General features: G+C 37.6%; 1 protein-coding gene across 1 annotated transcript; it reads right to left on the bottom strand.

Annotated features, from left to right (window-relative positions):
• Positions 1-8,416: 8,416 nt before the first annotated feature.
• On the bottom strand, positions 8,417-14,138 carry LOC140228481 (uncharacterized). Its single transcript, XM_072308694.1, has 6 exons — positions 13,799-14,138; positions 13,719-13,749; positions 13,146-13,680; positions 12,061-12,117; positions 9,971-10,441; positions 8,417-9,331 (listed from the first exon to the last, which is right to left on the bottom strand). The coding sequence occupies exons 1-6, from the start codon at positions 14,136-14,138 to the stop codon at positions 9,167-9,169; spliced, it is 1,599 nt and encodes a 532-aa protein (XP_072164795.1). The 3' UTR covers positions 8,417-9,166.
• Between the last annotated feature and the right edge of the window lie 3,720 nt (positions 14,139-17,858).

The raw sequence follows: 17,858 nt of genomic DNA, 5'->3' as shown, positions 1-17,858 counted from the left end.
TAAATGTCTGGAAATATTTAGATACAATGTTGGCACGAACACACTCACACACCCTCACACACACACACACACACACACACACACACACACACACACACACACACAAATGACCTACTGTTAAAAAGAAAAGAAAAAAAAGTTAAATGCCATTCATTGTTTGTGCAGAAAAGTTTTTTTTTTTTTTCAGACAGCTGATTTTTTTTCCTCTCAGGGCTTCAACGTGTAACATTCGGTGGAGTGATTTCGTCAGTGAGACGATGTGTTGTGATGAATCTTTGGTGCATTTTGCTGCTACTCTCCATGTCTTAATTTAGCTTGTGTCAAGACTTGCTGACTTAATGGAATGTATCCACAATTTCCCTTTTTATGCCTCTGCCGCGAAGTGACGCTGGAGGCATTATTTTTTTTTTCTTTTATTTATGTTTTTTTTTTTTTTTTTAAAGGGGGCGTGACCTTGCTCCACATGTGTCCCACAACACATCCATGAAGTCTTTCAGAGTAAAAGTTCCCAGCTAGGCATATGTAGATCACTTGTGTGCCAGTTTTTCCTGGGTAGCATTTTTTTTTTTTTTTTTTTTTGATAGAAGCTTCAGCCTAGACTCTTGTGTCCAAAGTTGACATGATTCATGTTAAATGTAGGCAGCGTAGGGCTATACACGTAGGAGTCACCTCTGGTTCCTAGGTGAACTACCCTTGTAGCTGCTTGTGAAAGGAAATTTCTTTACCTTCTTTGAAATCACATGATCAGTTACTACCAAGGAATACTTTGTGCACATGCCTTATGCCCCGATGCCAGAATCAAGGACCAGCTGCATTCATTTATCGTGCGTCTTCTGAAAATGCCTGCTCTCGGAGAGTTTAAGTCATCATTATAATTAAGAACATTGTCTGATCAGTGTGAGCATCTCAGTGTGCACAAGGGTAGTTTTGCTTCATGGAGTCAAAGTCATTATATTATTAGTTCTGATCCTGTATGTGCTGCTGAATTTCATGCATGCTTAGATGCACTTGCATGTTAAGACAGGAGACTGGCATTGATCACTAATCTGCCTTAAAGTCACAATGATTGTTTACCTACAATTTCGGTCTGTTCATTGTGCAGGATGGTTAACAATTTGTGATATGAGTTGTTTCGGTGGCACATTCATTAGAGTACTGCATACGGCATGCCTTGGTCATTTGAGCCATTCATTGTAGGGGTGTTGGCAAAGAAGGATCTTCACCTTTGACCCGTATTGTGTAAAGCCCTATCTTTAAAGGAAAGTAAGCTGCTGTAGTTTATACTTAAGTTGAACACAATATTTCCCAAAGCTTGGCCAGCTTCCTCCCCCCCCCCTTTTTTTTTTTGAGTGGTATCTGTACTATAATTGTAGTCATCTTACATGCTTCTACTGTAGTGCGTTTGATGATTTATCAATTTTGGTGCATATAGAAGTGAATGCTGTTGATGCCATTACAGCGTATACCCACTTTAGGTGGATTGTTGGAGAGAAGATGGATGATGGTACATTGGAAGACACCGTGTTACATGTCGTCATCAGGAATCAAGTTTGCCAAAGTGTACATTAATGCAGGGCTGAGGTTGAAACAAAGCGGTATACAATACAGATGCTGAATAGAGATGCATAACACTAAGCGAAACACTAGCAATGATATATACGTTAAGCTTTGACTACAGTCTGTGGCTTCAGACTACGCACTTTGTGTCGCTTTTTTCTCTTCTTCTTTTCTAAAAAAATGTGATGATGTACAGGGGTGAGGGAGTGTTAAAGAGGATTTATAAAAGAGTATTTATACACCTGTAGCATATATTTATGTATCATAGACTGTAGAGGATTAACATTGCATGTTAGTTGGTATGTGCAGCAAAATATTTATGATGTAGTATACACTTTAGCTGCTGTGTGCCCCCACTGGTATCATTTGATATAGCATAGTTCTCGTGATCTCTCTGTCTTGTTTGAAATGTGTTGCTTGTGAAAATCTCTTCATGGCAGAGGCGTGTCACTGATTTTGCAAGTGTATTTGCTGTTGTGATGACCTTTGCTTAGTTTGAAAGTTGTGTATTCTTTGAAGCGTGAATATCTAGCTGAAACATATGTGGAGATTGGCCAACACATCTCCAGCTCAGGATTTGCACATGTGTCATTAGAAGTTTCTACCACTGATTATTGCCTCCAAGCAGAAGACACTGAATACGATTTTCACAATTATCCCACTTGATTACTGACAGTATCCGTATGAAGTCATTGTGTTACGCAGGCATATTTTCATACGTAAAGCCCATGATATCAGTATGCATAGTTGTGGTATATGAAAGCCATAACCAGTATTCAGATGTTACCATAACTAGACTGGATATGATTCTATGGTTTAGTTTGGTTTGCCAGTTCTGTTGCCCAAGTCCAAGGAACCACATTTCTATTTTTTGATGCTGTTATTTATTTAACATTTCTTTCTTCTTCTTTTTTTGCTTGAATTGTTACTTTCCATTTCTAGTGTTTCATAAGATATATAGCACTTTTGGCAATATGCCTTTGTTTATTTATTTTTGGGGGAGATATTTATACCTAAACTTATTAAGGTAACACAATATAGATTTAAGATTTAAATTCAAATTGGTACATAATTGGATATTTTTAGATTTCATAAATTCAACCAGTTCTATCTGCCTTTTTTTCTTTTCTTTTTTTGCCAACATGAAATATGCAATCAAATTAAGAGTTGCCAATTTAGTGAGGGAAGGATGATTAAATCTGAGGCAGAATGAGTCAAGGACATGATGGGTTTAACCGGAATACAATGTAGTAGTTTTTAAGTATACTGGGTGGGAGTTGGCTTGCCAGTTTGTGCTTCTGCATGACCTCAGTTCAACCCCAATGTTCATGATTGTGCTTGGCCTGTCATCCTGAAATTCTGAACTTTTGTTTTGTTTCGTTTTGTTTTGTTTTGCTTTTTTAATTTTGCCACCAAGCGACTATAATGACTTTTCAAATACGTGTCCCTGATTTCTCAAATTGCTTGAGCTGTGAAGTGAATATCTTTTTGTGGAGGAATTAATGTTTCACTTGTAAATATTTGTTGTTTATTTGAGTGTACATTGGTTGACACTAGCTGCACGTTGTGCAGCCGCAATGTCGTTTTTACACTATATACCGGTATGCCACTCTTTGCCTCACTAACTTTTATTAATAAAACATTTTTCGTATCTACATTTTGTGGAGAAGTCTCTGTGTGTTCAGGAGAGTTTCACTGCAAAAGATCCAATGGCTGATGCAGAAAATAGCATTTCATAACTCGTGTCTACTGTATTGAGAGCATTTCATGTAGGCTTGTCATATGCTTAGCAGAACCATGCACATAAAGTGCAAGTTGTTACCTTTATATTTTGGCCATCCTACCTACGAAGGACAGGACCCACCTAATTCTGCCAGCAACTCTCCATTTCGCTCTGCCTAATTTTGGTCTGTGCTTTGAACTGCAAGTCAGAACTGCTTGAAATGTTGTATTGACCTTCGACCCCTGAAGTGTGTATTCATAGTTGTCTGTAGTATGGCAGCAGAGGTTGATCGCAAGCAATGTTGTCATGAAATCATTTTCTTCAAGATGATGTCATATGAACAATGAGACTAATTGACTGTGTGCGCAAGGAACACGTATCGGTACTCTAGAGAGCTTTATTCATCGATGCATCAAAGTATCAACAGCTCATTAGATTTACACTACATAATGTATGTATTTAACATGATGGCATACAATGCACAATTCACAGTAAAACCACGTACTGATATTTGTGATGTGCTACATTTGGCCGCTTTCCTTTGTTCAAATTGCTAGAGGAGAATACACAAGTGACCGCTGGCTACTTTGAATGAATGACCTGGGTCGTGCAGCATAAGTATAGGCAATAGAATGATTAGGATTAGAGGTGTCCACAGTCCTGCCATAAAGCTGTACTCAGTTGTCATTGGTCAGAGAGGAATACCATGTATTCTTCTGTAGTAGACTAGTTTATTTGCTGTGGGGGGTAGATAAAGTGAGACCCAGGTTGAGTATGAGGCATCTGTTCTGAATTATCATTGTCTGTCATCATCATGCAACATCTTTTCTTCTCATTTTTTTTTTCCAGTCATAATGAAATGTTTAGCTGTGGATTTGTTATGGTTGACGCAAATGAAAGCCCATAAATACACTTTTCCACCATTCATTGCATGTTGAGTTTAATTTTCACTGAGTGATTAGTTCAAAATTTCTTTCTGAGGAAGGAAAATCGAGAAACACAGGTCATTTTTTTTTTCAATGAATTAGATCGGTGGACTTTGTTTGCCTTGTCTTAGTGATCAGAAGTTATCATTTTAGTGATTGAAGCTATTCTGCAGTGAACACAGGCTCTTGCTTGTTTTGGTAGTGTAAAGGTGTACATCTCCATAGTTTGTACAATGGCTGGAAGTGGTACAGTGGTAGATTATAGTGATAGTGAACTGCTGTCATACAATGCATGTATGGATTGTGTAACAATGCACAACATTGCAGATGAACGATGAACTGACATCTCAGCTTGAAATGCATTTGTTTTTTTCTTCCAGATGAATTTTTGTTTCCTTTGATCGACTTTAGCACCTGAAGTATTCTGTCAGGTCATCTATGATTTTGTTCCACTTTTTTCATTCATGTGTTATACCTGTGAGTGTTTGTGCCAGTAGAGAGATGTTGTACATTTTACTTATATCTCTCTTGTGATATTGAATATGTTTCAGATGCCATTTGAGTGTGAGCATCAATTGAATATCTGATTTTTGTCACTGTTTTGTACAAAACATAAATATACAAATTTTTGTCAATGTGTAACTCTGACTCATAGCTGCTGCTGGAAGCTGGTGAAACAGAAGTATACACACATCAAAATGTACGCTCTTATTTGCAAAGTCAGGACTCGACATTCATTGGTTGTCTGTCCAGGTTCACGGCAAGGTCAAGGCAGAAAAAACAAAACAAAACAGAAGAGTCGTGGGGATTATAAGACACTGCCCTGTTGCACCCCGAAAGACTCTATGGTGGGTGGTACCTTCCAAGCACCACACCCGATGCTCACTTTGCATTACGAGTCTGAAATTTCCATCCGCTCTTCACAAGATGCACAAAGATCTTCCTAAAGTGTGAGTCATGCACAGTATATGAACATGACACGAGATGGGCTCTTCTGGTCATTAATAATTTCCTGATAATGTATGTTGTATTATGGCTGTAAAAGTTATTTTGTTCTGATGTTATAAATAATGGCATCTAGCTTGTGTAGGTTACTGGTGTCGGTGTGATATTTTGGTGCTGTCAAACACTGACATTGGAAAATATGAAGGTCTGAATTTTCATGTATCAGGGTTCTGAGACTCCCAAGACCCTCCCCTTGGGATGATTTAAGGAGGAAATTAATAACGGATCCCACTCGGGAATCTAGAGCAATGTCAAATGCAGACTGATCGATGTAAACTTATAAAGAACAAGAACTTGGCATAAGGGAATTTTACTGTCCACCTTTGCTTGACTTTACTACATTGATTTCGTTACACTATGGAGTGTATTGATCGTTCTCAGATAGCCTGGTTTACAGACAGTGAACAGAATGTATTATCCAGATATTTTTGTCTGCAGCAAAAAGAAAGAATGAAATGAAGGTGAAATAACAAATTATTACAAGATTTGCGTACACTTTTGAAGTATTGGATCATTTTTTTGTAAAAAAAAAAAAGTTGTTAGTTCACTGCACTCGCGTGGATTTTGTTAGATGTGTTCATGTTCTGACATGCTTCAAGCAACTCCTCAGTGTCCGAAAGTCCATCTAAGTATGTATGTTTGTTTGTATGTTTGTCTTTAATGGATACACCTTTATTCATTCATGATGTATCATGGTTCATGTTTCCTGAATGTGTATTTCAAAGAGGCCTTGGATTATAATAAATGTTGCTTTCATTTGCATATTGTGTGTTTTTTTGTCCATCTGTGAGATAGGAAGAGATGTGGTATAAAAATAGTTTCAGGATTGAGGGTGAGAGTGATATTTTACACAAACGAGTCATTACGATTTAGATGTAACTCAGTACATTAAAAGTAGAGATGGCAAGGGATGTGGTTACTGTTTCATCACAAAATCCCAATTTGTGTTCATTCATGTTAGAGATTAATCCAACAGGCAAAGTAAAGGTTCAGCAAAATGGATACAAAATTGAATTGAATTGAATTGCAAAAAATGATTGTTGAATATAGAAGTTTGTGATGTTTGAAGAAGAACAGTGGTATTATACAATGTAACGACAAATGTAGAATTGATGAAGTAATGTCATCACCTCACAGCTCTGTCAGTGGCACGTACAGTACATTTACAAAAATATTAACCATAAAAGCATAATTATTTCAGGTCAATAACATAGGGCACCTGTTACCCTTTCCTAAAAATCCTAGCAGAATGATCACTACCAAACAATAATTTCATTTTAATTTTATCAAAGTATGAAAGTGAAAATTTATTTGCAAGGTGATACATCACACAACAAAATCCCTATGTTAAATTTTGATAAAACTGTTACTGCACCCCCCCCCCTCTCTCTTTCTCTTAAAGACAAATCTGAACATGGAATGGAATTGCACAGAAAAAACAAACAAACAGAGGTTTGGGCTGTTACACTGGGAAGGTGATTAGAAATTCACTAAGTGTTAGCTACTGGTATAAGACCTAAGGCACCCAGAATGTACATTATGTCTCGTTGCACGTACAAATACAAATACTATATATATATATATATATATATATATATATATATATATATATATATATATATATATATATATATATATATATATTATATATCTTTCAAAAGGAAAACTTACATTTGTTAACAAATACGCGTGTGTGAGTAAATTACACATTTTAAATTCAGTGTCATCACTGTGGTACAATGTATACATTTTGTGTTACACCTGTACCAAGTGGAAATGTATGTGTATTTATAGCTACACTAACTTCACATGCTCAAATTTGAATCATGTGAAAAGCAGAGTAATTCTGAAAACTACTGGATTGTTCAGCGTCATTTAAACAAGCGCATTAAAGAAGTCAACTTCACTTTTCTGATGACACAGCATTGTAATTACTGTCCACGTCAGTGGTAAGGACACAAATGAAATCATTTTTCTATGTGAAATCACGCTCAGCACTGTGTCTACGCAAGTACTCCATATTCATTAAGACAAACAATGTAACACGGATATCAACTTGGCAAGTAAAAGTGCGGCTTTAATAAATTATGAAAAAGTGGTGTCTATAATGATTCACAGATGAGAATAATGAAGATTGTGAATATCACAGTTTGATTTGAGTGAAACTGCGCCGACACAGAAGATGTACTAGGTATGTTGCATTCTTGATACTTCCACGTGTTATGCAAGTGACAACTATACTTATAACAGGGGCGGATCCAGGAATTCTGTAAAGGGGGGCGTTACTAATATTTCTGGTGCCACGTCCGAGTTTCATTTCATTTTTTTTCTTTTTATTTCTTTTGTTTTTAACAAAAAATAAGGGGGGGGGGGGGCGTGCGCCGGTTGCGCCCCCCTCTGGATCCGCCACTGTATAAGGTATAGTAGTATAGAGACAAACTTCTTCAGGTGCTCTCAAGAATTATGCGTGAAATAAAGGCATGTATGATGAGATGCTACACACACACTGGCCCTTTGAATCAGGCATTTTTATTATTCTACACAGAATACATGAGTAATAAATTTCAGTTGGAGGACCAGCTAGTGCAGCTGAATATGGGCTATCCAGTCATCTTCTCAGATGGAAATGAGAATAAACAAACAAACAAAAGCTTATTTGATACGTTTGTGCAACACTGCAAAACAGGCCCTACACGGTGCATTTCTGCTCATTTGTGTTTCGTTTTTCTTACATCCCCGGAAGTTAAATAAATAAGTTATAAAGGGATGCGCTGCTTTCCTAATTGCACATAGTCTTCAGAACATCGAAATGTCTATGATGATATTCCAGTTGGTATGCAGTTTGCAGTTTTGACTTTCAGACTTGATTAATGCAGTCCACTCGTCGTTCCATCGAAGGAATGTTCCCCCTTACCATTTCTGAGGTGTTATCATCGAGTTTACATCATCATGAGTTTGTGGATAATTATTGCACAACTTTTAATAATATATTTATTTTTACGAACAAAATATACAAGCTGTGCATTTGCTTTGTTCTGCAATGTAATTCGTGTACTTGTTTTGTCATGCAGAATCAAACTGCGTAAGTCCAATCTGACTATAAAATCAAAGAAAATACTTGATTTAAACTTAGGCTGAATTTAATTTGCAAGGTACTTCAAAAGTAAACATACTTGTTCATTGTTGTTGTTGTTGTTTTTTTCAGCGCCTTCCAATCACGTTATGCTGATCCCAGTGTGTTCATATTGAAATAAACTTATTCGATACGGAATACTTAACCAAGTCCGCCGTTAACTGGAACTCAAAATTCACCCACTTATGCAAGCTACGTGTACGCATGACTGCCTACATCACTTTTCTAGCAACACTGTATTAAGTTGTCCAGGAAAATGCCGTCCGAATGCAATGAAAACAAAAGAGGCAGACTAATCGACGAAAGTGACAAGTGCAATTAGTGAGTATTCTTAACATTTTGCACGTGAGTTGAAAATAAATTAATTTATACAATTGAGATGGTGATTATAAACTAGATGATTCAACTACATACAGTATTGTCATTTGGGGGTTGTCAGTCAAATGCGGAAGGTGAAAAAAGTTTTTTTTTTTTCCCCTCATTTTGTTTAGTAGAAGTCATTCTGTTCAATGGTGTTTTCTGCCTTGTCAACAAGCATTCTATTTTCAATCTCTCCAAACCATGCTTATTCACCCTTCCAGTCGTGTTGACGATAAAACGAAGCAAAAACAAAAGCTTTCCTACTTATTTTGCCCCTTTCATTTAATTAAGTTTATTCACCTCAAAGCCATCATGCTACTCGGTAAGGTGCAAAGTTTCATACATACTTCATTTTTCACCACAGACTTCTTCAACATTATGCTTTTTCACTCATGAACGCACAGACGAACATCTAACTCTGCTTTATTTGTCTCTCTTTTCTTTTCCCTTTTGGATTTCACTCTAGTGGAAGTTACTTTCTTCTAATGCATCGTCCATCTCATCGAGGTACATCCCGTTCTTAATCTCCAGCTCAAGTTTGCGCTTTTTGAGGCGGAGGATCTCCTTGTTCAGCCGGAAGTTCTCCATCTTCGCTAGATGCTCGCGCCGTTTGATCTGCATGATTTGCTGGGTGGGAGAGAGGGAGGGGGAAGAGGAAAACCAATACACAAACCAGAATTTTCATTCAAATTTGGCAATTAAAAAAAAAAAAGTTTTGGAATACCATCGTGGTGACCTCTTCACATATCAAGCGATAGACGAGGAGCACCAATCACTAACACTCACATTTTGCTCCGCAGAGTGGAGTGATGCTTTAAGTATACATGTATTCTCATCCTTATCTCTCACGCGTATTACTGTTACTTTGGCACTGACAGACGACATGTTAAAACCATAATAAATTATGACTACCTTTTTGTTGGGTAGGTTTGTCTGGGTATTTTTTTTCAAATTCAGCAGAAAATAGTTCAGCCTTTGATGCCGAAAGTAGAAATGATATTTACAGAAAATAAGTACATGCCCCCCATCCCACCAAAAAAAAAAAAAAAAAAAAAAAAAATGGCTTCTAAAATAACAAGCATTACGTCATTGACAGATTTTACCATGGTCATGGACAGCGTTTTCACCAACCTGCGTTATTCATTAAAAAGTTAGAAATATGCAATCGTGTAGCGAGAGCCCGGGCTATATATCACACAAGACTTGGCAAAACCTTTGGTGTCATGTTATAAAATAGATTAATAAAATAACGTTCCTGGTACTCACTTTCCTCTTCATTAGCATAGATGCCATCTTCGTGTCGTGCTCTTTCTTGGCCATTTCAATCATCTGAGAATGGTACTCCACGCAACCGTGCAATCTGCATTCACACGCCCCATTCCCATGTCCCAGTGTTCCTTCCGGGGCATCCAGAAGCACTAATGGCGGCTGGCCTGACAACGTGTCAACCTCCGACATGGCAACATCGCCGATCTCTTCCGGAGATACCCGACCAGGGTCTTCGTGGGGGTTCGGCTGGAAGCTGGTGGCGAAATCGTTCTGCTCTGCTGTAGTTTTTCTACTTGTTAGTCGCCGGCGGCGCTGTCCGATGAGAATGTGGTTGTGTAGATTATTCTGCAGGACGGGTCCCACCGTTGACGCCTGCTGGTATGGCTCTGTAGCCCCCGACAACGACTCATCGTTCGGGTCCGTTTGCTGATCAACCTCCGCCAGTTCTTGCCATTCGTCATTATTTTCCTATCAAGCAAAAGCGAAACTAGGTAACTTAATAGAAACACAACGGATGCAAATTTCCAAACTATCGATTCTGACATACGCCTAGTGCACGATTGTTTGCACCTTGTAATCATTTACGATGGTGATTCTCGAAAGCATAATGTGAAAAATTGCCCACAGAATAGCCGATACCAAAAGAGCCTTTTGTTTAGAAGAGGTGTGATTTAGCTTATCGATGTCACTTCACAAAGCAGTTTATCAGCATGATTTGGCTTACAGTTACCATTTTTCAGTTTCGTGTCTCACCTGCTCAGCAGCTGCTTCTTCTTTTATAGTGTGGCCATCCGAGACATCACCGACATTCTTTCAAAATAATGAAGGAAATAAAAGTTATCATCTCTTAACTCAGTGACATCATGACAGATTACAGTGTCTTCCCTATCTACACCCAGTAGTACATTGTATCATCAGAGAATGTGTTCGCTCAGTCACATAATGATTTTCATTGTTAGCAAGAGTTAACGATGAATTCGGACAAACAGGGAAAATATAAACACCATATAAACAACTTGTTTCGTTGACGTGATTTACCGTCAGGATAGTTATCATTTTTCATAATATTATGTTATGTTTTTGTGTTTATTTTTATTATTATTATTTTTTTTTTTTTTGGGGGGGGAGGGAAGTATTTTGGGATCAAAAGTGTAAAATGATTTAGATCGGAGTACCCGACGTTTATTCCTGAAGCGACCTCCCTATTCAGTGTAGTGGGAAGGTAGAACGTATCAAAACGTGATGGTGGCCGGCGTACTTCTTTGCCAATTATTTCACATTTTCATCGTTATCCAACTTCAATCGTACCAGCACAGCCTTATTTCACATATTTCTCATGCATAGGTATCCATTATAGAGAAACAAAATCGACAGTTTTTGCAGGCGTATGGAAACTATGTGTTACCTTTAAAGTCCACTCCATGATGGAGTTAACATTACTAAGAGTAAACTCATACACACAAAAACTTCAAATGGGCTACAGTTTATTAGTAATCAAAACTTTAACATAAAAAAGAAAAATAAAGAATGCTGAAGGGTTACATGTTTAACAGTTATAGTAATATCGGTATAACATAGCAGCCGCAATCGTCACAGCAGAAGGTATTTTTTCTTCAGTGAGTTCTCTATTCTCTTGAGTGTACAAAATTTTCTAAGAATTTCTTTCCATATGAATTTCGGAAGAAGACACTGTATCTTTCACAGCAGATTTCCCTGGCGTTGCAATGACTGTGAAATAATGACTTTAGAAAAGGAATGGTGGGTATAACAGGTGCTGCAATTTGGGAATCAGTATATTCATAAAGTTCTAATGTACGATCCACTGGTACATTTGTATTGGAAGAGCATGGTTCATCGGCTTTATTTCGTGACATTTGGCGTGATCCCGAGTAAAACGTACATCTTCTATGACTATCTATTTTTCCTCTCTTTTTTTTTTTCTCTTTTTTGTTTTTTTTTTTTGGGGGGGGGGGGGGATTTTAAATTTCATCTTAACTGCACTTTTTGTGTATCTTTCATTTAGCTGTACATGAACTTCCTTTTCAGTCTAATCAGTGACAAACAAATGATTTTGATTTGTATCTTACCTCTTCCTCAGCCACTTCGCTCTTTATCAAAAAGTCATCTGAAATATCGCTGGAACCCTACAAAGAAATAAACAATATCAATAGACTTTCTGGCATAAACACAGACACATACAAACACACACACACATATGGATATTTTATATATATATATATATATATTTGAATATAAAGAGAGAGAATGTGACTCAACGAAAACAAAAATACTACGGTATGAGTGGTATTACTGATATTACGTCAAATGTTTTCATCAGATTCCATGTATGTGATCAACTACAGGTTGCTGTTTTTTTTTATTAAAGGCTTAAATCATTTTATTTGTTTTCTTTTGTTCGCCTTCAGTGCAGACGGCGTTGTGACTTGCAAGAACAAAGCACAATATACATTCAAAATTCTTAAAATTGTCTTTTCTTTTTAATCTTAGTTTACACTACACTCATAGAATGTGAGATAGCAATAACTCGAAGAGTTAATGTAATCGACAAACATAAGCTTTTAACTTGGTAAAGTAATAGGAACTACGTTCACATAAAATTATGAAAAGTTTGATTGTAAAATGAGTTAACTCTATGTTTCTATGTTTTTGTTATCATTTCACGGCCTTGCTGAAAAACAGCTTTTAGCTGATAGCAAGCTTTTTACCGTGGTAAAATAAATAAACTCAAACTCAAACTCAAACTCCATAAACCATTCTCGCAAAAAACTTGAGATAATTACGATTAAACCTCATAAATAACAAAGAAAACAATATGAAAATATGGGATATTTTTCATAACTGAAACAACGTTCTTATTATGCAACAAGTGAGGTATCATTGAAAAGGTTTTTTTTTTTTTTTTTTTGCTTTGTCTGATAATGAACTTCCTTTTAAATGTATAAAAATGGCGCTTAACTCGTTCTGCTATGAAACTCTTTATAATGATCCTGTACATCTTTGCCAGAATAATTGCAATGTACCTGTACTTTCAGAATTAAGTGGGCTCTTATATCAATCGCTACCGAGATAATGTTACTTATAATATTGTTTCTCTCCCAACAAAAAAAAAAAAAAAAAATAAGAGAGAGAGAGAGAGAAAAAAAAGTCCTACCTGGACAGCTATAACGTCATCATTGGTCACGCTGCTGATCGCGTCAGGTTTAACTGCAGAGGGCGCCTTCCTAGGCACAGTTTTCTTGCGTCGCTTCGTCGCTGCGGCTGCTGCAGCACCGGCACGCTCGGCGTCGACGGTGGAACACATCTCTGGTACCGCTCCATAATGTGTTTGAGGATTCGGAACTGTCGCGACGGAGATCTTGCTCTCATGTTGACCAGGCATATATTGCTCGTCCGGAATGAGAATGGGAGGTGGACTGTTCAGCTCGACGCTGTTCTGAGTAAAGTTCTGCGTGGAAATGGCGGAGGAGGTCGCAATCTGCTCTTTTTGGGGTCTCATTGTGTTATGCATATGCGAGGTCGAATCACCGACCTGAGTTGATGGTGCCATGCTGTAAGTTCGTGCGATCTGAAGCTGACTCGTTCTGGCTTTCTCTACGCGGACTACTGCCCTAGAAGCCAAAGCCGTCGTTGGGAGCCCACTCGACGAGCAAGCTGATGGTAAGGCTCTGGCGGCTGACGGCGCGGCCCTGGCGGTTGACGGAGCGGCCCTGGCGGCAGTCAGAGCCTTGGCGACAGTGAGATGTCCGTATCCAGGCCTCGGCGCCATTTGCCGCGGTTTCGGGCTATCGTCAGAGATGTCCATACCTATCATCATGTTCATCTTGCGCAGTAACGGGTCCTGGATCTGACTCCCGGGAACGCGATATTTCGCCGCGTTCAGGCGAAACTCTCGCTTGGATCTCGCCTTCAAGTTCTTCCAGAGCAGCCGGAGCTGCTTCTCGGACCGTTCGCTGACTCCCTGCTGCCGGTTGTACTCCGTGTGGATGACTCGCCAGATTCGCGTCCTGCGAAAGAACGACAACGTGTCGTTCTCCTCGATCAATTCCTTTCCGTGCTCGTTGATCAAGTCGAGGAGCAAGAGCTTCTCATAGAAACTGAAGTTATGCCCCTTGGGCTCCAGCGGCAGACTTCTTAAGCGTTTCATTTCCGCATCGCCTTATAAACTCCCCTGCAAACAACACAGAAAATTATTTGAGTTCAATGATACATGTCAAAGCGTTAAAGTACATCAAAATGATTTGAGTTCATTGATATATGTCAAAGCGTTAAATTACATCACAACAGAAACAAACAAAAACTTACAGGATCCACACGATAAATTATTGGCAAAAAAGTTTGCTATAGGCTCTGTCGCATACAGTGCGTATTAAAAAAAATAGCGGTAATCCAAATTTGGAGAGCTTCCATTTCCTATCATCAGGTATATGGAGAGCACAATGTTGGTTGTAAGGAAAGGGGAACTCTTCCTCTTTCCATTGATACCAATATTGTTTACATATGTCTCGCATGACTGAGCATATGAACTTTAAAGACAGCAACGTCAAATTGCACTTTTTCCAAGTTTGAGTGTCGCATGAAGTAACAATGTCTCATTGAATGGATGAGATCTGTCAATGAAAATGGCTAAATATTAAAACAGGCCAGCATGTACGAATGCAGTGTTTTGTTTTGTTCTGTTTTGTTGGTTGTTTTTTTTTTTTGGAAAAGGGGTTTGGGTTGAGTGTTTCTTCTAACATTATGATACATTATGATCCATAACCTTTAACATGACCACCTGTCCAATAACTTGGTCACTCCCACAAAGGCCAACCCACACAGTCCATTTTCTCTGTTCAAGTTCAACACATAGCTCGCAGCGACAAACCATGGCTTGAATGCGAAGAGAGAATGGATAATGGGATAGCATTTGTGGGAGTGACCAAGTTATCGACAACGTGGCCATATTGAAGGTTATGGGCCATAAAAGGTTAGAAGAAACCCTAAACACAAACCTGCATTCGAGCAGGCTGGCTTATTAATTTGATCACTTTCATTGACAGATCTCATCCATTCAGTGAGTCATTCATTGTTCCTTCATGTGACACTCAAACTTGGAAAAAGTCCATTTGCCATTGCTGTCTTTAAAGTTCATGTGCTCAGTCATGCGTGACATTATTTGTCAACGTAATTAGGTATCAATGGAAAGAGGAAGAATTCCCTCACAACCGACATTGCGCTCTCCATAGCTGACGATTGTGACTTAGTAGCCCTTCAAAGTTGGATTTCCTTCTTTTCTTCTTCTTCTTCTTCTTCTTCTTCTTCTTCTTCTTCTTCTTCTTCTTTTTTTTTTTGATACTCACTGTGTACATCAAAAATAGCTCTCAAGTATTCATTAGGCATCGGACAATCTGTTCAAAAGTTATGAATTTTTAAGTTTCTGGGGCCGCGATCCCTTGATTTAAAGATTTTTTTTCATGAAAAGGACACATTCCCTCGACTTAATTTCTATTGGTTTGCTTTCTAAAAGAAGTCAAGTACACTTTCATTACGCTGGAAAAGAGAAAATAATAATCTACCATTTTTCATACGTGACGTCATGAACTGTAGTAGCCTCTCATTCGGGGAAGGCAGCACCAAAGTTTTACAAATTCAACTTGGAACTTTTGAACAGAATGTCCAATTTTCCTCAAACTTCACTGATGTGCTCTATTAATACTGTCACACGCGGTCAATCCACATGACGTGTAGATCCTATTTTGGTTTGTGAACACTAGCATGTTAAAAACAACTTTCGGACTATAGGGACAGTTCGAGTCGCATCTGTGCATGGGCTACACCTTGCTTTTTATACGTTGATTGACTAGTAATAGATGAAAGATGGCCTACTCTTTTAATGACCTGAACATAATTTGTATAGTATTATCAACATTATAATGATAGGGTATACGGCAAGGTGGTAATGCTGCATTTGTAAAATTTAGCAAAATCCGATAAAATTACTGGATCAGTCTTCCATCAAACGCCTTATCCATGCATTTGTGTCTTCTAATCTTGATTTTATTATTAATATCCTTCTCGCTGGCCTCAGTGCATATTGCCCCGCAACAGTAAAAATACAGCTGCTGGCCTATAGACTTGTGAGCCTACAAGGGCTCAGATTGGATGAGATGAGGATTCATTGGGGTTTTTTTTCTCCAAGACTCTTAGAAACTATACTTTATTAAATGTTAAAGAGCATACAATTCTATGAGGAATTCAACATTTGTCTGATGAAAATCGGTTTTGAAATGACTGATATATCAATTAAAAAAAAAAGTTTTTGAAAAGCGATCATAAAAAAGGTGGGTCCCAACTTTGATCACTTATATCGCTTCGATCGTTTTGGATATCTCAGGCACTTCAAAACCAATTCTTAACGAACAACCTTTGAATTCCCCTTATAATTAGGCCTATATACGATCTTTTTTATTTCAGAAGATGTTTCTCATCATCTCAAATAATGATCTTAAAAAAAAAAAAAAAAAAAAAACACGCTTCAAAGCTGAGGTCTTATCCGGCCATCCGAAACTATACATTCCTTTAATACAAAAAGGTATTAGCACATTACTCCAATTCTCCGATCCCTTCATTTGGCTCCCCATACATGCATCAACTTAGTTATCACCTTATTTTTCTTCTAATGGATTTTGATTATCAGAATATTGATAACGTTGACCCTGCAGGCCTACAACACTACGGTACGTATATAATTATATATGCTTAGGTCTTGTATCTCAAAGACTTGATTTCTCTCCGCTCCAGCCACTTCAGCCTGATCTCCCCATTCTTCCTCCACTCTGCCCACCCTGTTTACTATATGGTCCTCGATCGCACCTGTACCCATTAATACTGTTATATATTCTTTCATTGCTTCAGATCTTTGGAACAAACTTCCCTTTCACATTCAAAACGCTCATACAGTTAAAATAGATTCTCAAAACTCACTCATATAATGTACATATATGTATATATATATATATATATATATATACACATATATATAGTGTGATGATGCTGATATTCCTGTTTGATAATTTTTATTGTATGATATGTTTGTATGCTACATATACTCACTATACACTCATTTACAGTTATACATTGTTGAATGTGTTGCAAAGTGCCAAAAAATATTGCCAAGTATGTCATGTAACTATTATCTCATGCTCAACTTATATTCAATATATTGTGTTTATGACTTCAGATTTGTTATGCTCAAAAACATATATTTCGTTTCACAAACAGATATTAAAGCTGGGGAAGACCACGGTCGAAAGCTTCACAACACTGCCGGTTTCATGCGACATCTTCTGTTATCTACATTGTCTCAACTATACATATATATATATATATATATACATATATATATATATATATATATATATATATATATATATACATATATGTATATATATATATATATATATATATATATATATATATATATATATATATATATTGTTTGTTCGTAATTAGAGTAGGGCCTATACATTATATATTCTGTATTTCAATTATCTATTCTTTAATTGTCAATGCGCTTATATCGCGGCGCCATAATGTTTATTATCATCATTATTAGAAACTCGAATAAGATACATGAGATAACGAGAACTACGAAATATTGTTGGTTGAATGTGAGGTAACAATTTCTCTTTTGCGACAAGGTGAAGACGCATGCATATGTACCTAGCACTGCAAAATAATTCCTGTCTGAAAATGAGACTACTAGGCAGAGGTCGGATTGGCATTTTGTTGTTGTTGTGGGGGTTTTCCGCTTTGTGTGCCTCGTGTTCGGTGTTTTGTTCAGAGCAGCCGAGCCAACGACGACTTTGGCCGCCGATAACATACA

The sequence above is a fragment of the Diadema setosum genome, chromosome 5 (genome assembly GCF_964275005.1).
Source record: "Diadema setosum chromosome 5, eeDiaSeto1, whole genome shotgun sequence".
Taxonomy (NCBI): domain Eukaryota; kingdom Metazoa; phylum Echinodermata; class Echinoidea; order Diadematoida; family Diadematidae; genus Diadema; species Diadema setosum.
The sequence above is the reverse complement of the archived record's forward strand: the minus strand, read 5'-3'. Positions and strand labels throughout refer to the sequence as shown.